Genomic DNA, 24905 nt, shown 5'->3' with positions numbered 1-24905 from the left:
TCAAGAGCCAAATGGCCTAACTTTGGTCCTACAGATTATGGTCTTATTCTGAGAAACAATAGGAGTAGAAATACACTATTCAGCCAGAGTCTGCTCCATCTATTCCCAAAATCCTTTGACTCCTTCATAGATCAAAATTCTGCCTAATTTCTGCTTTCAATGTACATAATAATCACTCTTCACTAATCTGTGGGTTAGGGAATCCTAAAGATTAAGATCATTAGTATAGAACTTCTGCATGTGTTTTATTTAGAAAGTCCTTGCCATGTACAATAGCAAGACTTGCCTAGTTTATATTCCATCCTCTTGAAATAAAAGCCAATATTCCAACATTCTCACAGCCCTCGCATGCGAACTGGGTTCCTCTGTACAATAACATTCTGTAATATCTTTCCTTATAAATAATCTGTTCTTCCAACCATGTGGACTTAATTTTTTCACAATGTAATTCATTTACCAATTGCTATTAACCTTTTCACTCAACCTATGTACATGGTATCCCTTTGCAAACCCTTTTCTATCCTTCTACAATTTGCTTTGTAGCATCAGCTAATTTGGATACAAAGGTCCCTTCATTCAACACTAAATAGTTCAGGTCCCTGGACTAATTCCTTTCCCATCCCAGTACTTACAGCAGCCAACATATGCACGTGGTTATAAAACATCAAATTTTATGGGCAACAAGTTCTCAAGTTCCACTGCAATCTTAAGGGATTCCAACATCCACTGCATCTAAAACACTGTTCAAACGTAAACTGGGGTGGAATTTCTTTAGGCCTGCTCAGGACTTTTATCAGGATAGGCAAACAAACTTAATTGGACTGGAAGCATCTGGTTAAACTTAAAAGTTCTCAAAACTTGTCAAGTAGATCTGTGATGTATTAACATGTCATGAATACAGAGGAACCTCAATCATCCGAAAATCGGATAATCCGAAGGAGATCTCAAAGCCCCAATGGAAACATTACATCAAAGAGGTGTTTCCAACGGTGATCGCGACTTTTATTTACAGTGATTAAACAGGTACCGTCTCCAAATGACTGACCTCCCACCCTCTCTCTCTCCCCACACTTCCCCTGGAATTCTACAGGGGGTGTACCCTAAAGCCCCCTTTCCCCCCCCCCCCACCTCCAATTATCCTATACAGGGCAATGGTGGAACCTGTCAAAAAGCTGCAGAAAAATTTGTGTGTGGCTGTGCGTGCTATTTGGCGACTCACCCCACAAAGGCAGTGTGGGGGGAGGTGTTGGGGGCGGGGGGGAGGTGTTGCATGGGGTTGGGGGTGCAGTGTAGGAGGCTTCAGGGGCGGGGGCTCACTCGCTGTGTGCTGCTGCAATCTCCTGAACAGGGAGCAGATTTTAAAAACTCCAAGCCCTAGTGGAAAGTCATTTAATCGATTAACCGATTAGTCAATTATCCAAACGAAAAAGTGCCAGCCATCTAGTTCGGATAATAGAGGTTTCCCTGTACATATGAAGTGTAAAAATGTATAGATAAAGTTACTGCAGTCCTACCAAACCATAGGGTACTCCCCCATTAGAGAGAGATAACTAGTGGTGATTTAACCTGATCATCTCACATCAGGAAAGTTGAGAAGGACAGTCCTTAATGATAACTTCAGCCAATGAAGGAGATGAACCCACATTTTAGCATCACTCTGCATCATAAACCAGCCATCCAGCCAATTGAGCTAAGTGACAGTCCCTCCCCAAGTGTAAACCTGGCATGCACATTTCTTCATTCAGTCTCAAGTTGGTGCAAAACTTCTTTTGTTACTAAACCCCTTCATAATCAAGCACAAGGAATGTTAATGTTGAAACCTGATTGGGCCAACAAACCTGCCAAGCAAGTATATCACACAGGCTGGACTCAAAAGGTGATATTTTACATTTGTGACCTTGTCCGATACAAACCTTGGTGAAAAGTGGTGATGAAAGGTCAGTGACTTATGCTGGCCAAGCAACTGACTGTTATAGCTCCTTTTATGTTCAAGCGTGAACCTTGGCAGATGTCTGAAAGCTGTGGTGTCAGTTTTGCAACACATATGATTTGGATGCGAGCATAAGAGGTACAGTTAGTAAGTTTGCAGATGACACCAAAATTGGAGATGTAGTGGAAAACGAAGGTTACCTCAGATTACAACAGGATCTTGATCAGATGGGCCAAGAAGCAGCAGATGGAGTTTAATTCAAATAAATGCGAGGTGCTGCATTTTGGGAAAGCAAATCTTAACAGGACTTATATACTTTATGGTAAGGTCCTAGAGAGTGTTGCTGAACAATGAGACCTTGGAGTGCAGGTTCATAGCTCCTTGGAAGTGGAGTCACAGGTAGATAGGATAGTGAAGGCGGCGTTTGGTATGTTTTCTTTTATTGGTCAGAGTATTGAGTACAGGAGTTGGGAGGTCATGTTGCAGCTGTACAGGGCATTGGTTAGGCCACTGTTGGAATATTGTGTGTAATTCTGGTCTCCTTCATATCGGAAAGATGTTGTGAAACTTGAAAGGGTCCAGAAAAGATTTACAAGGATGTTGCCAGAGTTGGAGGATTTGAGCTACAGGGAGAGGATGAACAGGCTGGGGCTGTTTTCCCTGGAGCGGAGGCTGAGGGGTGACCTTATAGAAGTTTACAAAATTATGAGAGGCATGGATAGGATAAATAGACAAAGTCTTTTCCCTGGGGTGAGGGAGTCCAGAACTAGAGAGCATAGGTTTAGGGTGAGAGGGGAAAGATATAAAAGGGACCTAAAGGGCAACTTTTTCAGGCAGAGGGTGGTATGTATATGGAATGAGCTGCCAGAGGAAGTGGTAGAGACTGGTACAATTGCAACATTTAAAAGGCATCTGGATGGGTATATGAATAGGAAGGATTTGGAGGGATATGGGCCGGGTGCTGGCAGGTGGGACTAGATTGGATTGGGATATCTGGTTGGCATGGACATGTTGGACCGAAGGGTCTGTTTCCTTGTTGTACATCTCTAGGACTCTAATTGTATATACGATAGAGATGCCTAGCAGCTGACTTCCCAACCACTGCAATCCAGTGTAGTGGCAGCAATCTTACAATACTCTCACTCATCATGGCATGAAGCACTGAGTAAACTGAGTGTAGAATATCTTTAGTCATTTTGACACTGGAGGCAGCTTCCCTTGAGCCCTCAAGGATGCAGACTTCTATGTGCACATTTGTTTATACTCATGGCCACTTGTTGCCATCTATAGGCAAAAGAATCATCTGCTTCAATAAGATCATTTCTTGTTCTTCTAAACTCCAATGAGAATAGGTACAAATTACTCAATCTTGCCTCATAAGATAACCCCTTTATTCTATCAATGAGCTTAGTAAGTTTTCTCTAAACCAATATAAGTATACAGTTCACCAAGAGTAAAACCATGCAGAATACTCTTAAAGTTGAGTGTGGTGCTGGAAAAGTGCAGCAAGCCAGACAGCATCTGAGGATAGGGAGAATCACGTTTCAGGCATAATCCCTTCATCAGGAAGGGCTTATGCCCAAAACGTTGATTCTCCTGCTCCTCAAATGCTACCTGACATGCTGTGATTTTCCAGCACTATACTCTAGACTCTGATTTCCAACATCTGCAGTCCTCACTCAAATGCAATCTCACCAATCCCTCCTATAGCTGTGAGACTATCATGTATTATATTTCAATTCCCTTGCAAATACAACCTTCGACTTGTCTTTCAAATTACTTGCTATACCTTGATATTAACTTGATTCACGTGAGAACACCCAGGTCCCCATTATAGCCTTTCACTATTCTGCTTTTCCATTTTTCCTACAAAGTGAATAATCACTCATTTTCCCACATTATATTTCCCACTTTTATACACTCACTTAGCCTACAATCCCCTTGCAGATTCTGCGTCTTAAACTTTCATCTCCACTTGTTATCAGCAAACTTGACTACATGTACCAAGTCCATTCATCAAAGTCCATTATTTTAGAATGTAAATGGTTGAAACCCCAGGACTGATCTTTGTGGCACTCTGCATGTTGCAGTTGAGAATCTGAATTTTTTTTGTCCCCAAACATCTTTTGGAAACCCAATCCTATAACATCAGTTTCCATTTAGTAGTTGCTTCTAATGTTTGTCAAACATTCGAATTAAGGTTAGAAACATAATTTCCCAAATGGCTTTGTGTGAGGGAAATAGTATCTCTCATACACATCCAAGTTTTTTGAGGAAGTAACCAGAAAGATTGACGAGAGCAAAGCGGTTGATGTTGTCTCCATGAACTTCAGTAAAGCCTTTGACGAGGTTCTGCATGTTAGACTGATTAGTAAGACCACAAAACATAGGAGTGGTAGTAAGGCCATTCGTCCCAACAAGTTCACTCCGCCATTCAATCATGGCTAATGGGCATTTCAACGCCACTTACCCGTATCCCTTAATTCCTTGTTGAGATTAAGAATTTATCAATCTCTGCCTTGAAGACATTTAACGTCCTGGCCTCCACTGCGCTCCGTGGCAATGAATTCAACACCACTTCTCTGGCTGAAGAAATGATTCAGGGAGAGCTTGCCAACTGGATACAAAATTAGCTTGATGGTAGGAGACAGGTGGGTGGTAGAGGGTTGTTAATTGGATTGGAAGCTGTGACCAGCAGTATTCCAGAGATTGGTGCTGGGTCCACTTTTGTTTGTCACTCATATAAATGATTTTATGAGAATGTAGGAGGGAGGAAGTAAACAGAAGGTGTTACACATTCTATGGTTGCAAGGGAAGGTACTATGAGGCTGTGAGGGTCAAGGGTATGCATTCGGTAGAGGAAAAGGATCCCAGATGGAATGGTCCCTGCAGGAGCTTGACAAGGGAGAGGAAGAGAATGCATGTCTGGTGGTAGCATCTCACCGGAGGTGGTGGAAATGGCGGCTAACAATCTTCTGGATGTAGATGCGGGAGGGATGGTAGGTAAGGACAAAGGGGACTTTATCGTTGTTGCAGGAGGGAGAGGGCATGGGAGCTGAAGTGTAAGAAACGGGTCAGACCCAACTGAGGGCCCTGTCAACAATGATGCTGAGGAATCTTTGGTTGAGGAAGAAGGTGGGCATTTTGAAGGCTCCATTGTTGAAGTTGGCATCATTGGAACAGATGCAAGGAGGATGGAGAAACAAAGAATGGAATAGAGTCTTTATAAGAAGGAGGGTGTGAGAAAGTGTAGTTAAGGTAACTGTGGGAGTCGGTACGTTTATAGTGGATATAGGTGGCCAGCCTATCCCAGAAGTGGAAACAGGAAGGGAAGGTAGAGTCAGAAACAGACCAGATGAAGGTGAGAGCAGGGTGGAAATTGGAAGCAAAAATAAATAAACATTTCGAAGTTAAGACAGGAAAAGGAAGCAGCACTGAATGATATTACCAACACACTGGAGAAAGAATGAGTGGGGGCTGAAGTAGGACTAGAAGAAACGTTCCACATACCCCACAGAGACAAGCATAACTGGCACCCATACAGCAACACTTCATCACCCCTCTAACGCGAAGAAAATGAGAGGAATTCAAAGAAACGTTGCTCAGGATGAGGACAAGCTTGGCCAGGTAGAGGAAGTTGGTGGTGGATGGGGACGATTCAGGGCTTTGTTCCAGGAAGAAGCAGAGAGCCCTGAAATTATCCTCGTGGGTGATGGATATATAAAGCGATTGCACATCCATGGTAAAGAGGAGGTGGCCGGAGCCCGCAAACTGGAAATTCTGAAATTGGCATAAAGTGTCAGAGGAATTGCAGTTGTAACTGGGCAGGATTGCACAGAGGAGAAAAGATCGAGTCAAAGTAGGAAGAGGTGACTTGTGTGGGGCAGGAACTGAGAGAAACAACAGGTCTGCCCAAGGCAGTCCTGTTTGTGGATTTTAGAAAGGAAGTAGAAGCAAGCTTCTACTGCCAGGGTTGGAGGATTTGAGCTATAATATTTGCTTCAAAACTTTTTAAAAAAAGAAATGAAAATGGAGAACTACTTGATATCTTCTCAGAAATAGCGCACATTGTGCACTAACCTTATATATTGTGGGACAATGCAGGAACTATATCCCAGCATGTTCCAGCTCTGGTGCAATGAGAAGTAGATGATAGGTACTACAATTGCAGCAAAGCACATATTACCCTGGCAAGATTTGTGCATTACCCAATGATAGCTCAAAAGACAACATGCCCTCCTACATGGCTTCAAAGTAAAGGCCATCTTTATATTGCATAAATTCTTTATCCAGAATCAGAAGAGGATAATTAAACCTTAAATATCCAAAACAAAATGAGGTCAAGATCACAAAACTCATCCAATTTTCATTGCAGGCTAGGATATATTTGATATTAGTATCCACAAGGCTGGCACTTCAGAGATTCACACAAATAAAACCATGAGTGAAAAGCAAGAAACTTTATTTTAAGGCAGCATATAGACACAGTATATACCAAGTGAAAAAAAAATCTGTGAAAGTTCACAAGGTTCCACAGCCTTTTAGTATTGATTTAGCACCCTTAAACAACATTTTATAAAAAGAATTAACAAATTAGATTATGTATGGTCTAACTCCATAAAAGCCTAAATCACGTATGCAATGATGTCTATGCAATGTTGAGGTACCATACTGCATCCTTTGGTATTGCCATTGGAGAAAGAGGGTGCCTGTATGAAAAATAAATTTACAAGTACAAACATATATGTTGCAGGTCCTCTTTTGCCCAGGTTACATCCCCCTTTCACAAATTTCAATTAATAAAGGATTGCTTTTCACAGTTAACCAGGGTGGAAAAAAGACCATTAACAATTCAAAAAATATCAATAAATGATGAAGACCACAAATAAGAGGTTACTGTTCTATATAAAAAAAACAGCAAAAAACCTGTATGTTCCCTGTTAAAATAATTTTGACTTGCACAACTAAGTTTGTCAACAAATGTGCTATTTGCAGTTTAAAACAAAATCAGTGCTAGGAAGTCAATCACAGCCCAGCCTTCAACAGGCCTAAGGCACTTAAGTGATGGCTTAATTTATTAAGCAAAGAGAATCAAGGCTGACTAGATAGGCAATGTTCAACTGAACCTACACTGGCCAAAGAAAATCCCAGAAAATTATCACCACTTTGAGGTAGTAATTTTTAAAAGTTTTTTTTGTTACACCAATAATATCGGTCTGCACATCTAGACAAGCTCCTAGACTAAAAACAAATAAAGCACAAAGATTTTGAAGTTCATATGTGCTATACAGAAAGATTGCAGAATAGAAAGTCAGTTACCCTGGATTCATTAGTCAATCTTTCCTCCAGTCAAATTACACAGGCCAGAATACCCATGCTTTTAAAAAATAATCAGCAACAAAAAGGCAAGAAATAATCTGAAAACAAAGGCATCACCGTCCATTACCATATCCTGGAAATAGTTGGGTAAGAAGAGTCTGCAGACATTTGTTCACTGACATGTTGCAATTTTTGCCAATGTCATAGCGGCAAGCAGGACAGGTGTACACATCAGCCTTGAAGGAACGTTGTAAGCAGCTCTAAGGGAAAAGTAAGAATCCATAAACAAATTTGCAAATCATTGTCAACCAAATCACCAATACACTTCAGCAGAAGTCCTTTCAAAGCACATAATGATCAGATTTCATACACTTTTAAAGTTTTGGAGGAATTACTTAGGACATCAGGAGGGCTGGATAAAAGACAATTTCAATCCTAAAAATACAACACAAAACTAATTGTGATGCTAATCTGGGAAGCAAAGTTTTCAGTATTTCCAAGCAGAGCTAGAAAGTTTTGCTCAGCCACTACTAGATGCTGAAGGATTGACAAGACAATAGAAAAAGTAGAGGTGATTGAGAGAGGTCGGTGAGTTTGAGCTGGATGACACAGGTGTCCATGCCTTATCGCCATCAGCAGTTTCTTATCCCACTTTTATTGTAACCCCCATGTTTCTATCTTGATTTCAACTCTCTATTAACAAGCTGGATCAGACTTGGGCCTTCCTTGTGCAGTATTGGTCAACTGTACTCTTACCAATAGTTATTCCTGCATTTACACTCTAAATGCTCCTGTTTGTATGAATTGATTTCATAGAAGTAACCTGCTTGAGTCAATGTTCACAGACTGCTCCCAGCACCCCAGTTTTGGAGAACAGGTTTCACAAAAAAGCAATGCACAACCAGAATGTCACTTGTGACAAAGCAATAAATGGATATGTTCAAGTTTCAGGTCTGCAGAACCCAAATTTATTACACGCAAGCTTTTAGTTATCTGGACTGCTTTGATCAGTCAGTTCAAGGGAGAGTCTGTTGACAAATTTATCTTCTGGACAATTCTTGGTGTATATAAAAGCACATTGTGAATGTGGAGGACTGCAGCAAGTGATGTATGTGTTGCTGTCAATAGTTGACAGTGGGGTCACTGGGAAGATGGAAGAAAATAAACTGCAAAAGATAAGGGAGTCCAACTCCCATACGTTGACTTGAGATATGGCTTCCTTGGGACAAATGGAAGAATGAATTGTAGCTAATAATGGAGGAAAAAGGTGGCATGTCGTAGGGAAGTGTGAAATGATGGCAAAATTACTCAGATGCAGCAAAATGATGGGAATTACTTGTTCCAACTAATTTTTCAAAAAACTAGTGTTTATGAAAGTAAATGAAAGGTACAGTCAACACTAATGAAAGGTTTTCAGCTTCCACTTTAACAAAGATGATAATGGTCTATACCCTCCAAAGTTTCTACAAAATCTACATCCACAATGGGGATGTCACTGTTCAAACCTAGACTCAAGTAAAGATCAATTATAACATTGCTACAAAACATAAAGCCAGGGAGATAATGACCTAGTGGCATTATTGATAGACTATTAATCCAGAGACTGAGGTAATGTTCTGGGGACCTGGGTTCACATCCCACGATGATAGATGGAATTACGGGTCTAAGGAATTGCCATCCTTATCTGGTCTAGCTTACATTTCATCCAGACCCACACTAATGTTGGCTCTTATCTGCGCTAAGCAATTAGGAACCAGCCAGTGTCGCCCTCATTTCGAGTATGAATTTTTAAATAAAAATTTCATGAAGGTAAAAAAAGCAATTCAATGCTTTTAGGAAAATACGGAGATTAGGACTAGCTGGAAGCAGAAGATCAAGCTAAAATCTACCCCTTCCATGACTCTACGAAAATTGGTCATTTGGAAATCATTTCAGATGCTAAAATTGTAATCTGCAGTTTTAGAAAAATACAAAAGAAAATATATGTTTATTCCTCAAATAATACTGGCACATTCAATGGCAAATGTCTGTCTTTTCAACTCAAGAATTGTACAACAGTATCCAATTCAACTTTCATATAGTCACAAGACAAAATACTTGACAAAACTTGCATTTAATTCCTGGTCTAATATTATTCTTGGGACAGCTTATCATAGCTTTCTTTATGTGAGTAGTTTTAGTTTTATTAAAAGCCCTTTGTGAATGAATAACTATAAATTTTGAATTGAAAATAGTAATGCTGCACTAAAAGATACCAATTTGATCACAAATGTTTTACAGGTCTCTGTTGGCTAAACCTAACTCAGCAGTCAAAATGATCTGAAATTAGTATTGTTAAGTGACCTTCATTTAATAATTAGAGTACTTACTTTACAGACATTGTGTTGACAGTCTGTTGTAATTGGCTGGAATACTACCTCCTGGCAACAAATGCACAAGAATGTTTCTTCCAATTTTGATAGAAATTTCTGGAAAAAAAACACATTTCAAATGATTAACTGTCATGGAATATTGACAGATCGTATCCACACTGTCTCACAAATATCACATATTCATGTCCAGTATTTTCTCCTACAGCTCCTTAAAATGTATATGAACTCTGGTACAATTTAAACAAGTTAAATTTATTTTCACTTGCTTATGACCATTTCATCTGGAAAACTGTAAAAAGCACCTTTAAGATAAGCATTCAATAATCAAAAGACCCCAGGTCAAGGGAAAATTTGCACTATTATTCCAGTCTTATATTACAAAATTTGAAACAGAATGCAATCCTTACTGGACCATCCTTAAGGGATAGCAGTGCTTCATCCCACACTTTCTTGTTAACTTGATCATCTTTTATGAGTTTTTTCTGCTCTGCTGTCAACTTGAATGCTTCCACCTTCAGCTTCTTGGGAGTGCCTTTTGGTGACGGGGTTGACGAAAACCTGTCCACATCTGAAAAAGCATTTCCCAAGATAGATATAAAAATATAAGAATCAGACCAGAAGACATTGCACGTATTTTGATAATAAAAAAGGTCACCAAATGTGTCATGTTTCCAGAAAGAATTTGGTGGCATGTGCACTCACATGCAGAGGGTGTGGGGGTTGTTGGGAGTTCCTATTCTTTGCTTTCACTTGGGTTTTAGCAGCTGAGTAACTTACAATTTTTCACCTATATATCCACTGCTAACATGGAAGTTAATTCACGTCTAAAAATTCTATAAACCTCACCACAACTCTTAGATAAGTAATTACACCAATCTTTTAAAACTTTGTTTGTAGGCATCAACTTGCAACCGTTTCTCAAAATTCCTATTACTTATCCTTGTGGCACTCTTACTAATTTATTAATCTGCATTTGTGTAATTTAGATTAGATTCCCGACAATGTGGAAACAGGCCCTTCAGCCCAACCAGTCCACACCAACCCTCCGAAGAGTAACCCACCCAGATCCATTTCCCTCTGACTAATGCACCTAACACTGTGGGCAATTTACCGTGGCCAATTCACCTGACCCGTACATCTCTGGACTGTGGGAGGAAACCAGAGCACCCAGAGAAAACCCACGCAGACACTGGAAGAACGTGCAAACCCCACACAGACAGTCCCCCAAAGCTGAAATTGAACCTGGGACCCTGGTGCTGTGAGGCAGCAGTGCTAACCACTGAGTCACCGTGCCACCCTAATTATTTTCAAATGATTTACTTCCATGCTGAAATTAGGGAGGGTTGTGAAACAAACCAAACAGAGAACAATAGCAATGAGGAACATTACAATTCCAACATTCTACATGGTGTAAATCAAATTCATACTCATGATTATTCATGTTCAATTGTGAAGGTCTTGTCAATCACATTGATATGGTTTGGTAATATTGTTAAGGCTAAATGAAATAAGGGGTGGATAGCAATTGACTTTGAACATACATAATTAGGAAATAGCTGTGGTCCTGGGGAAGTTATGAGATTTGCAAGGCTGAGGAGATTTAATATACTCTCTCCACTAAAGAAAGTCGATGTGCTTCTGTTTCTATATCACCACCCAGCTTGGATTCTGTTAACACAAATTACCCATCTTAGTGAATTTGTTTTCAAAGTATAAACAAAAATAGTTCTTGGAGTGATTACCTGCAGGCAGTTTTTACCTCATTAGCATATTTGTCTAATTAATAAGGTGAATAAGGTGAGGAGAAGTCTGGTATATTTTTAAATACCAAATACTATTGTGTAGTTTCAATAATGACACTTGAAGTGAAGGCAGAAACACATTTGCACACTTTAGCTCCACTGTGTTTTACTTAACTGAAAGGAGAATAAAAGCTAAATGCTGATTGGTGAGGGGGACCTGATAACTCGATGTACTAGGAACACCTGTCAATGATACAAGTTTATAATTTTAATGGTTAGGGGGCATTCTTGTGGTGCAATGGTGGTGTCCCTACCCCAGAACCGAAAGTCCTACCTGATACAAAAGGTGCATAATAACATCTCTAAACGGATTGGTTCGAAAAAAAGTTAAATTTTAAACAAGCAGTTAAAGACCTACTCGTGGCATATTGATTGTGACCCAAGCCCTGGACCAGGAGACCCAGGTTCAATTCCCATTTGTTCCAGGTGTGTAATAAAATATCTCAACAGATTGATTAGAAAATAAAGCTAGATTTTAAAAATTCAGTTGAAAGGGTGGGGTTTTGTGGCGCAGTGGTAATATCTCTACCTCCGAGCCAGGAGGCCCAAGTTCAGGTTCCATCTGCACCAACAGTATGCAACATCATCTTTGAACAGGTTGATTAGGAAAATCTCAGCAGTTAGAAGAGATGGACTGTTGTGGCACAGCAATAGGACCACAACCTTGGTTCAAGTAACACCTGCTTCAGAGATGTGTAATAACATCTAAACATATTAATTAGAATATAGCTAATAGTTGGAGGGGATGCAGATGCAGCAAATCCAACTGGGTATAAGAATAGCCTTAGGTCTACTTATGAGGAAGCAGATGTGTTTAGGATCTCCTAATCGGAAATACAAATTAAGTTCAGATTGTTTACAGAAGAAGGAGCACTCTTCAATTGGTGAAGAGTAACAAACATGTGACTAGAAGTCTGCTATGTTGACAAGGTTACACAAATTGAGCTAAATATTTTAAAGCTACCTGCAAGTTTTTGCATTTGTCTTGTGACATTTGCTGAGATGCACCTATCAATAGAATTAGATGAACAAAACACTTGCTAGTAAGTTAGTATTTGCATAAGGTATTGCCAGTCAGTTGTCATGAGTTGAGGAGTTGCAGTAAGAAGCCAATACAAGATGAAATTAGAGATCAATCGATCCACTATAAACATGACAGAAAGGGATGTTAAAACTGCAAATGAATTTATATGTAGGTTATAGTTAATGAGTTAAGATGGTAAAACTAAAGTGCAAGGATGTGGTGAATTGTGACTGTTCAAGGAACCTAGAAATTAAGACTTCATAAGTTCTGGAATCCATGGGAAAGACAGTTTTAACAGGTTTAACCTGTCAGACCTTAACTACTGAAATGTTTGAAGTATCAATCTTTATTATGCAATAAAATCTTATTAATTTTCATTCTAAATCCTTTGCAACACATGGTTATTTCTCAGAATTGCATTCCTCCAGGGGTTAGTATGGATTTAAAATCCCTGTACTGTTCAGGGAGACTACAAATGTCATGTGTATGCAGCATGCTCATCCAGAATATTACGGATGGAGGTATATAAAAGCATTGATTCTGGAATATTTTTCTGCACTATTAACTATTTAGGCTAATTGTGCATGCTCATGGAAAAACAAGGTGGTAACAGTTGCCATCCATGCAATCAAAATGATAAGTTTAGGCATCTGGATTATGAATCAAGAAATTTAGAACACCACTGTAGCTTTCATTTACTATCCCTTGAATGGAAAATAAATCTTGAAAATGCAATGAGGGACAGTGCATAATAAATGCACTTTTCCTTCTTGTCCTTCTCAATCTGAAGTCGTAATTCCTCTGGAGCTAGCAGAGCAATCTAATTGAAATCCGTAACAGAGAAATAGAAAGCGGGTCATTGTAACAGTCCTTTCATGGAGCTCACTGACAATGTTGCCTAGTATGGTGATGAAACGTCTGAAAACAAATCTTCCATAGAAATGCCTTTTTATAAAGTGTGAATTTAAAATTGAGCGACTTTTCTTTAAGTGCCAAAACAAAGTGATCTGAAATTTCAGGTGTCATTCTATTATTGCACTAACAAACGTATAAAACCGAATATTGAAGACATCCCCAACTTCAACTTTAGAAAAAGATTTTCTCAATACAGTCCTTCAATTTTAGCAAGATTTACTAAATGATTATAAATAACCACAGGCAGTTAAATATGCAGAGCCATTGAAATTAGACTTGGTCTAGAGTGTTCAAGAACACCTTAATTAGAGTCAGAATCTACGCAAAATGAAGTCTACATTTTGTGGACATATATTAACAGAAGTGCTCCACCAGGCTGAACAGTAGGATATTTGCCAAGTGAAAACGCAGCAACAGCTTGGAGTACTCCAATTTTAGAAATCAAAGCTACAAACCTGTATCAGATTTTCTTTTCCTTTTGCTCGGTGTTGGCTCAGGATCATCATCTCGCTTTTTGTTCTCTTTTTCTTTATTGGCAAGTGAATCAAGGTAACCTTCAGGGTACTGTCAGATAAAATTTATTAATGCAACACATTCCACAACCAAAACTACTCTAAATCACAATTTGCTGTCGAAGTGAAAAAATATTGGACAACCTGCATAGTTAAACCTAGCTTTTTCATCCTCTCCTTCCCATCTTTGGTCCACGGAGCTGGTTCTTCATCATCCCTTTTCAACAGGTACCTCCACACCAAAAATCCAGACTTTCCCTTCTCAGGCCAGTATTTCACCACCTATTTCAGAAACACAAGGATAGGCATGCCAGAATTATAATCTCCATTTAACAAAAAAAGTCACTTCACGTGGAATCCCCTTTATTTAAGTTCTATCACCATCTACACTATAGGCTAATACCATAGTCAGTAACTAAATACTCTAAGAAAAGGAACCAAAATGCTGCCTTATATGTTCACAGAACATAGAGACTGACTCAGCCAGCAGTTTTTCCCCAAAGCCTAATTGTACTTGATGAGGTGATAGGAAGCTTTCTTCTTAAACAACTGTAGTTTGTAAGGAGTAGGAACAAGCTAGTGAACCTATGCCTCACCACCCACTTCACTTCAGAAAACCTACAAGCAAATCAACGGAACACCCATTGGATCGTTAATATCAGGACTCCTAGCAGAAGTTGTAATGCAGAAACTCAAACAAACAGCACTCCCAACCACCCAACCCGAACTTTGGATCTGCTACATGGATAACACCTTTGTCATCACTAAATGAAACAAATTAGAGGAAACCTTCAAGACCATCAATAATACCCATATTGGCATAAAATTCACTACAGAGGAAAACAACAAACTCCCATTCCCAGATGTCACAGTAGAGCTAACAGTCAATGGGCAACTTCAAACCAATGTCTACAAGAAAACAACACATATGGACCAAATACTTAACTACAGAAGCAAATCATCCCAACACCCACAAACAAATCTGCATTAGGACATTATTTCACTGCAACACCAAGTAACTACGAAGAGCAGCAGAAAATTACCTATGCTGCGTCATCAAGAAGAACAGGTACCAAAAAAACAGTCCATCGATTTCTCAGCAACAAACCCAAACAAGCAGACAAAACGTGCCCAGAACCCTTAGCCACTTTATCCTACATCAACAACATCTCTGAAATGGCTGCCAGACTACTCAGACATCTTGGCATCATGGTAGCCCACAAACCGACCAACACACTTAAACAGTAGCTAATGAACTTTAAAGACCCTATCCAGGCAACAAGCAAAACGAACGTCATTTACAAAATACCTTGCAAGAGCTGTAATAAACATTACATCTGACAAACAGGCAGAAAACTAGCCACCAGTATACATGAACATCAACTAGCCACAAAAAGATATGACCCACTGTCACTAGTATCCTTCCATACAGATGAGGAAGGACACCACTTTGACTAGGACAAGCCAAACAGACACACGCATGAGAATTCGTAGAAGAATGGCATTCCAACCGGAACTCTATCAACCATCGCATCAATTTGGACCCCACCTACCATTCTCTGAAAACAAGAACCAGAAATGACATTACCAATCCAAAAAAAACCTAAACACATGAAGCGGGGCATGACACCAGCACTTCACCAGAGGTTCACTGATGATGTCACTTAGTATGGTGATGCAACATCTGAAACCAAACCTTCCAGCTCAGCAAGCAAACCTCACATCCAGAAACTCAACCCAAGCTACAAATCTTTTCAAAATTCGCTAGATACTATGCTGTTAGGAAGAAAGTTCAAGGATTTTGACACAATGACAGAGGACCGGCAAATGTTTGCAGATCACATTAATGTGCCACTTAGAAACTTGTGTGTCTACCGCCCTTCTACATATTAGAAATCATGGGTTGGAAGGTCTTGTCAAAGGAACCATGTTGAGGTGCTGCGATGATCTGTTAAAAAGTATACAATGCTGCCACTGTGTGTCTGTGGTGGAGAAAGTGACTGTTGAAGGTGATGGATTATTGATAATCAAGAGGACTGCTTAGTCCTGGCTGTCATTGGGATGCCAGGTGGTGGAGTTACGCTCAAGTCTCCTAACGGACCATCTTGTAATGCAGTGGTAGTGTCCATACCCCTGGACCGGGAGGCCTGGGTTCAAGTCCCATCTGTTCCAGAGATACGTAGGGGCAGCACGGCTCATTGGTTAGCACTGCTGCCTCACAGCGCAAGGGTCCCAGGTTCGATTCCAGCCTCAGGCGACTGTCCGTGTGGAGTTTACACATTCTCCCAGTGTCTGCATAGGTTTCCTCCGGGTGCTCCGGTTTCCTCCCAGTCCAAAGATGTGCAGGTCAGTTGAATTGGCCATGCTAAATTGTCCATAGTTGTTAGGAGCATTAGTCAGAGAGAGGTGGTTACTCTTTGGAGGGTTGGTGTGGCCTTGTTGGGCCGAAGGGCCTGTTTCCACACTGTAGGGAATCTAATCTAATCTAATCTCTAAACAGGCCGATTAGAAAAAAAAAGGAAAAAAATAAATAGGCTCCAGAGCGGTGTTGCATTCATCCAGAGAAGAGGACATCATCTTATCACACTCCTGACTAGTGTCTTCCAGATGATGGAGAGGCTTTGGGGATTCATGAGGTGAGTTAATTGACTCAGAATTCCTAGTCTTCACTCTGCTCTTGTAGCTACAATATTTATATGGTTAGTCCAGTTGGATTTCTGGTTAATTCTGACCCCAATTTATTAATAATAGAGAATGATGTGATGTTAGAGCCATTAAGCATCATCATGAGATGGTCAGATTCTCTTTCCCCAAAGATGGTCATTGCCTAGCACTTGTCGGCTTGAATGTTACTAGCTAATTATAAGGAAAGTCAGTTCTGAAGCACTCCAAATAAAATTGGAGTCACACAGGCAAAGTCTGTATCTCAAAGAAATCAGAGAGATCTATCTTTAGTGTATCAGCATTTTTCTTGCAATTTATATTTATCATAATATTGCTTGTTAATGAGAGTTTAATTTTGCTTTACTTTTGAAGATTATCAAGTGGTGAAATGTTATCTGTTGGATTTTCATTGATGTCACTCAGTAAATCTAACTCCTTTGGTTTATTGATCTTCATTGTAACATAAATCAGTTATAGATTACAACATCTACCCAGAAATTATTTAGATGTAACTGACAAGTAGTCAGTACTACAGTGGGACAGCACAGTGAATCAGTGGTTAGCACTGCTGTCTCACAGCACCAGGCACCTGGGTTCGATTCTAGCCTCGAGCAACTGTCTGTGTGGAGTTTGCATATTCTCCCTGTGTCTGCGTAGGTTTCCTCCCACAGTCTAAAGATATTCAGGTTAGGTGAATCGGCCATCCTAAATTGCCCATAGTGTTCAGGGAGTGTAGGTTAGGTGCATTGGTCAAGGGCAAAAATAGGATTTATTATCCTATAATAGGATATTAGAGTAGGGGAATAGATCTGGGTGGGTTACTCTTCAGCAGGTCAGCATGGACTTGTTGGGCCAAAGGGCCTGTTTCCATAGTGTAGGGATTGTCTGATTCTATTGTTTGTGTTAATAGATTGATACTTTAGGCCTACCTATGAATAAATAAATTTGTAAAAGTAAATGTCGAAATTAAAATGCAAGTGACAAAACATCAGTTTGACTTAGTACCAATGAATAGAGAAGTTAAGTTCATTGATTCAAGAAAACACTTTCCATGACCTACCATTCTTGACAAAAAAATGAAATTCCGAGCATTAGTGATATTAAAACCCAAGGGGTTACAAAAGATAAAGGAAGTACACAAATTAAAATCTTTTAAATTAACTGATACACACCTTATAAATACCATCATAACGGTTCCCTTCTTCTGGTGCATACTTGCTGTGCTTACGGCCTTTGGCACTTCTCACAACCCTGACTGATTTTCCAGCTCTCCAATCTTTAGCATCGGCTCCCACCTTATCATTAATGGGAGCATTACAGTTAAGAGCAAGAGCCCTTCAAAATAAAAAGTTTATCTCAATTATGTATTAAAGCAAAGTGTACATTTACACAAAAGACAGTGTTTGACCATAATGTGTAATTTCAAGATACCAAATATCTAATAGATATCATGTAAAAAGACCATAGTTTCTGATGGGGAAATTCACTATTTTACCTTGTAAATCAATCTGCAATTTGAGAGAAGTTGGGATGGAAAATGAATATCAAGGCATGTACTAAACTAAATGCGATTTTAAGAAAAAGAAAAGACTTCAATTTCAAAAAGTCACAAGTGAATATTATCACTTAAAAAGAAAGCAAACCATATTCGCTAATAATAGGCATTTATCTCTGAACCAACTCCTATGTATACACAATGATGTAAATCAGATTGATAGTCTGACCCATCCACCAGAATTAGATTAAAATCTGATATTCTGTTTTAAACTCAACAATCAGCAAACCAGCAAAATAAGCGCACAAATATATAACCAAAAAAAAGCTCTGTTCAGCATTTTCTATACTAAACAAAGGCAAGATTAAAACTAATTAGAGATATTATAAAGAAGAACCAACCTGTTCATATTGGTCAGTTTCTGATCACAAGACTGTTCTGCTGTACGTTTGTTTCCAGAAAGATCACGTCCACCACTTCCTGTATAGGTGAAGTCACTGCCATGATCCTGAGAAAGAAAGGGTTCAACAATCATCTCCACCTTTGCAGCAAAGTTCTGAATGTGCTGAATATATTTGCGATTTTCTACTGGTTAGATTGACACCAAAACTTATAACCAAAAGTCATGGTGATCATCTATCACGCAAGGCCTGGATATCTATTACTGTCAAATCACAATCAGTTGAACTGTGGGGAAATTTGCAGGAACTTCTCTGCTAGCCTTTTCAGGCAAGCAGAAAGAGCCAAGTCATCTGATTAGTAGGCCTCTTCCTGGTTCTCATTGCCTGCAAGGAAGACAATACCTTGTTCCATCTTGAATAGCTAAATTTAGGCATCCTTCCCAAGAAAATGCATGGTGGCCCATTTCTTTTCCCTAGGATAACACCCCTTTCCTGCAGCACAGGACGAGAGATAGGAACATTCACTAGTTGAGCTGCCATAAACCTCTTTGGCAGAGCTTGTTAGATGCCAGAATAGACAATCAATCATTCTCAGTTTCATCTTTGACAAATTGGCATTCCCCCCCATCAAAGTGTTCTAAGTTGTTTGCATTGTTTTTCAGGATAGTTGATAAGATTTGAAGGTGGAATCTCCCACTTCTTTGTGATCTACATGTTTCACTTTACAGCACCATTTTCCATTTGTTGAATCCAACTTCACTGTCCATTTAACAACACTTTTAATTTCCTCACTGTGCCAGTGTTTATTGACTGAACTGAGTGCAGAACTGAGAGAGACACCCCCCAAGTTATGTGGATTGAAACATACTGACCCAAACACATTTCAGGTGTAAGCTGAAAATGTGTTGCTGGAAAAGCGCAGCAGGTCAGGCAGCATCCAAGGAGCAGTAGAATCGACGTTTCAGGCATGAGCCCTTCTTCAGGTGTAGTCCATCCCAACAGTTTAGATCTACTTTCCACAATATTAGTGGCAGTGGCCCACATCCAGAGGTGACATCTACCACACCAGTCTCGGAGATATTAATTTTTCTAATCTCACTGGGTCTACGTCAATTTGCACATGGTACGGTTTTAGCTTTTACTGTCCAGCTATTCATGCTGGCTACACAGAATAACTTTCCTGGTCCTGCCCATCTCTGGTACCAATGGACCATGAATCATGATGACTAGATCCTACGTCTCCCCCTGTAAGGTCCTCTGCAACCCTGAGCAGATAGCTAGAACTCTACCACCAGACAAGCTACGCTGACTTCTGAACTCGTACTCTTTGGTATAGAAAATAGAGTTAATCCCCCGCGCTACATTGTCTCCTTTTACCACTACATTCTTTTTAACTGAATAATTTCCACCATCCCGCCATGACAATGGTGTCATGGTTAGTTCGTTCAACCAGCCTACAATACTCTCTCTCGCCAATCAAGCTGAAAGAACCTCAAATCATTTGGACAATTGCAAATGCTGAGGCTCCCAACCACCGGGAATACCAAAAAGTCAGCAAAGGCACAATGGACCAAATGGCCTGTTGCCATTCCCAAGGTTCCAAGTGCATATTTTGACAGAAAAATATATGCACAATTTGGAAAATAAGAAAATTCAGATCACTAGCTTAAACAATAATGCATTTCACTCACCACATCATCTTCATAGCCACCTGCAAGCACAAGGGAATATGCTCCATCATTACTTCGACCATGAATTCCTGCCACATGTGGTCGGTGAACCCCAGATTCACTCACCTTCAAGTTGAGAAAACAAGTGAAAAGATCAATAACAAGATAACCATAGTGCAAACAATAAAACAAAACAAGCTTAACCAATTTCCTTCCCCACAATGTAACACAGCAAGTCTGCCAAGAGGGCAGGTGGGCTAGCAACCTGCACCTGAGCTTTAGTAAAACCATTCTGCAGCACAAGTGTCAACCTCTGCTGAGAAGTTCTGTTAAAATTGGATTCTTTATATACTGCAGAACCCTAAGTTTAATTCTTATATCATCTCATACAACACATTAGGGTAAGAGAATATAGCTAAACCAATTCAATGAAGCATTCCCTTGCATTGGCTAGGCATTTGATAATGGCTGATATGCTTCGCAACACAATTCTTTTGCCTTCTCCCCATACTAAGCAAGAACCTGTTTATCTATCTCTCTATCTTAAATATTCTTAAATACTTTCAATGTCTTGGCCTCCATTGCCTCCTGTGGGCAATGAGCACCAGATGTGAACCACCCTCTGGCTCAAGAAATTCCTCCTCATCGCATTTCTAAAGGGTCGTAAAGGTTCTAAAGACTCTTAGGCTCTGCCCTTGGGTCCTCGTCTCTCCTACTAGTAGAAATCTTCTCCTTATCTGCTCTATCCAGGTCTCACATTATTCTATAAGTTTCAATCAGATCCTCCATCATCCTTCCAAATTCCATTAGACTCAGCGTTCTCAATGACAAGCGCTTCATCTCCTGAATCATTCTTGTAAACCTCCTGTGGATGCCTCCAATACCAGATAAAGGCCATGAAACTGTCATAATATCACAAATATGATCTGACCGGAGCCTTATACAGCCTCAGCAGTACATCTCTGCTCTCGAATTGAATGCTAACACTGAATTTGCCTTCCTAACTGCCATCCTTTTAAAATTCACTCAGGGATATGGGCGCATCTGGATGGGCCACCATTTATTGTCCAACCTCAATTGCAGAGGGCAGTTGAGAGTCAACCACATTGCTGTGGGTCTGGAGTCATATGTAGGCCAGACCAGGTGAGGATGACAGATTTCCTTCCCTACTGAGTGTTATTGAACCCATTGGGTTTTTCTGACAATTGACAATGGCATCAAGGTCATCATTAGAGTCTTAACGCCAGATTGTTTACTGAATTCAAATTCCACCATCTGCCATTGTTGGATTCGAACGCAGGTCTTCAGAACATTAGCTGAGTTTCTGGATTAATAGTCTAGCAGTAATACCACTACACTATTGCCTCCCCCAAGAGAATCTTGAACTAAGACTTGTACCCAAAATCTTTTGTACAGTCAGTTCTGCTTTAACATGTGTTTCTTCAATGCGAATTGGCTTTAAGGCGATTGAAGAATTTAAACTGTTATTTGTATAACACAAATTTTCATTATCTGTATTGGCTATAACAAGATTTCAGCCCTATTAGTTTAAATGACACGGCTATCGTGTGATCGCCGTAAAACATGAGAGATCGCACAAAAACTGAACTATCACGTTATATTAGAACAGAATGTACTTTTTGATTACCAAAGCCTTTTCTCATTTAAAAAAAACACAGTCTGTGCCTCTATTCTTCTTGTCAAAGTGCATAACATCACACTTGTCCACATTATTTTCCATCTGCCACTTCTTTGCCTACTTGTTATGGAGATAAGACTCAGACTTTAAAATCTGGACATTTTTCTTAATTTTTGGCTTTCTTTTATTTCCGCTATTGTTGTTTTTCTAAATTCTGGTTTTGTAACCAAGGCAGCAGCAGAAAATGGCAAATTTGTACACTTTTCACTATACTCATGTATTCCTATTGTTGCCAAGTTGAGAACAATACTGATAGATTGGGAGGCAGAAAGTTAGAATTTGGTATTTGCAAAGTGCTGGGGTGAAAGCATTGCTGGTCCCTTTAAAAGATCACATGATTTTTCTGTGCTTAGAGACTTAAATGGGCATCTATGAGCAGCAGCTTGAAAGTTGGCAAGTACACCCAAATTGAAACATTTGTATCAAAAGCTCGTACAGTTAGCAGGCCAAGCAGCAGTTTTTTTTAAACCAAGACAACAGACTTTTGAATTTAGCCAACCAATTACAACCAGGCATTTAGATACCAAAAATCTATTAAATATAAGTATGATGGCTTTGACAACATAGGGCCAATCCTATTGCAAGAAATATTGATAAATCTGCAAGGGTATAAAAAGAAGGGGCAGTTGGACAAAGAACCTGAAGCTACCTGTAATCTGCCAGAGTTAATGGCCCTTGGCGCTCGAGAGAGAATTGCAGGGTCTCAAAGTCTCCTCTATGTCTTACAGAAAGCACCATCTAAATAACAGTGGTACCAATGGCACAACTCGTTAATATTCCTGACAGAAAAATCAACAGAGAAGGCACGAGTATTCCGGAAAACACATAACCCAGTTGTGACTTCAAGAGACTAAATTCTAATTTTTTTTTTAAAAATGAGTGGAACTTAGATTTATTGGAACAGCATACCATTAGAATTTTTCTTTGTAGTTAGGAGTTAAAAGAGATTTATTCAGTTTGTTAATATTTTAGTTGATTTATTCACTGTTAGATAACTAAATTGTTACTTGTTGATTTTAGAGTGAGTGTCAGGAATTTATTTTATTTAACCACAAGGTGTTACTGAAAAGCTGGTTACACCACTTTTCACACTCCTTTTACAGATTAAAGGGCGAGGTGCTCCTCTTTAGTGTTTCGCTTTTAGTCCCCAGAGAAGGGTCAACTTTGGCTTTATAACACTACATTTGAGTAAGTGTGATAATGAAATCTAATTCTAATTCCGTGCCATTCATGGGTAATGGATTACTTACCAGCCTAATTCACAGTTATCAAGAGAAAATTTAGAATAGAAGAAAACAATCTAATCCTGCATGTCCATAGCAGTGTAATCTAAGCAGACTAGAAATCATTTAGGTATCACTATTTTTATACTCACCTTGAGATCATTGCACAAAGGTATGTGCTATTTACAGTTTGCAATGGTACTTTTTTTATTACTGCGAAGAGGTAGTGGGACTAAGAACTGAGGTCCAATCCTATTCCTGTATAGCATCAACATTCAAGGACTTCTGTAAATATTGCTGGATAGCAACGTGGGTGTAAAACGCAAGGAATCTTACCTCTCTCATTAGGTTGACTTTAGTTAACGCATTTCTGATCTTTAGAGATCAAGTACATACTGAGGCTTCAGAAGTGATGGCCTTCTGACATTATTGCGAAATGATTAATCAGAGACCCAGTTGCAGGGACACTGGTTTGAATCAGAGCATGGCAGATGATCGAATTTGAATTCAATTTTTCAAAAATCTTGAATTAAGTGTCCAATGATGACAATTAAATCATTTTAAGGGAAATAAAATCTGGTTAGCTGATGTCCTTTAGGGAAGAAAGTTGTAATATCTGACCAATACATGATTCCAGATCCACAGCAATGTCATTGACTTTCAAATGCCCTCAGGGTGATTAGGAATGACCAATAAATGGATAGCGATGCTCACATCGCATGAATGATTTTTTTTTAAAAGGTACATTTCACATAATTTATCACCCCTCATATAATGTAAATTTAAAATCGATTAAGATTGTCAATGATCTCTCCATATTGGTATAAACAACCACTGCTCTCAGTCACTGAAGCACATTTTTAATCTTTATCTTTTGATTTATATAAAGTAGAGCTGTTGAAATAAATTGACTGAAGTTAAATAGATTGACTAAAATATCATTTAATGAAATATCTCCAGCTTACTTCATGTATCCAAAACCTCACACGAAAAGCAAGCATACCTGGACTCTGAATTTCCATTGGGTGCCTACTGGAACACCAGGAATAGGCCCATAGTGGTTAGAAGGAACAATTGTACATTCTTTTGTGCGGCCCACACAGGCCATACCCTGGAATAAACCACATTAATTACTTACAAAAAACGTCTGAGCACGTAGCAAGGTTCTGACTGCAGATTTATTGTTAGGTGTAGATGAAAGTGATACATTATAACAGAAAATCAGGGTAATAAACATAACTCTATGTACCATTATTATAACTATCATGCTGCTCACACTTTTCAAGTTTTACTATAGAGGCTAGTTCGAAGCATTGTCAACTTCAGGTATTTTACGGTTTAAGAGATCATTAAAATTACTTAATCCTGGAGAAAGTCACAGTTTAGGAATGAAAATGATTATGAATTATTCAAGGTAAATTCTTCAGTTAGCTATGTTATCAAAATCTCACTTTAAATATCCTAAGAGTGGATTGCTTTTATTTCATTTCTGCCTTCATTAAAGCTTCGACCTATGTTTGAAATATAGTTGCTTCAAACTTCTGACACCACCACACCTCACTTTAAATTTTACTCACCTTGCCCCAGTCTCTCTGGCAGGCAGAGTTAGCAGAAGCCATCTTAGCCTTCTTTTTGCTCTCTTTCAATTTCTCACCAGCAAGCACCACTTCATTAGCATCATTCTTGCATAGAGGGCAATACCTGTGATCAGGCACACTTTATGAGTTGGCTAACGAGGTTAGTTACAATCTGCAACAAAGCTTCACAAACGTGGCAAAAGAAAATCTTTCAATTGGCTAAAATCCTCTACATCAGTAGAAGGTGTATATGTGCATTTTTTGAACGTCACAATTAAATGCTTTTCTTTGACTGACACTTT

At 39.3% G+C, this 24905-nt stretch overlaps 1 protein-coding gene across 1 annotated transcript in view; it reads right to left on the bottom strand.

The window, feature by feature from the left end:
• Positions 1–6375: 6375 nt before the first annotated feature.
• Positions 6376–24905, bottom strand: part of uhrf1 (ubiquitin-like with PHD and ring finger domains 1) — a 36864-nt gene continuing 18334 nt past the window's right edge. The window contains exons 7-16 of the mRNA XM_072593815.1: positions 24604–24727; positions 24030–24137; positions 20126–20230; positions 18435–18541; positions 17711–17873; positions 14019–14156; positions 13818–13926; positions 10029–10189; positions 9619–9717; positions 6376–7509 (exon numbers count right to left, since the gene is read on the bottom strand). Coding sequence (XP_072449916.1) covers positions 7363–7509; positions 9619–9717; positions 10029–10189; positions 13818–13926; positions 14019–14156; positions 17711–17873; positions 18435–18541; positions 20126–20230; positions 24030–24137; positions 24604–24727 — 1261 coding nt within the window. The 3' untranslated portion in view covers positions 6376–7362. The remainder of the gene's footprint in view (positions 7510–9618; positions 9718–10028; positions 10190–13817; positions 13927–14018; positions 14157–17710; positions 17874–18434; positions 18542–20125; positions 20231–24029; positions 24138–24603; positions 24728–24905) is intronic.

This window comes from Chiloscyllium punctatum, chromosome 24, assembly GCF_047496795.1.
Source record: "Chiloscyllium punctatum isolate Juve2018m chromosome 24, sChiPun1.3, whole genome shotgun sequence".
Lineage (NCBI taxonomy): Eukaryota > Metazoa > Chordata > Chondrichthyes > Orectolobiformes > Hemiscylliidae > Chiloscyllium > Chiloscyllium punctatum.
The sequence above is the reverse complement of the archived record's forward strand: the minus strand, read 5'-3'. Positions and strand labels throughout refer to the sequence as shown.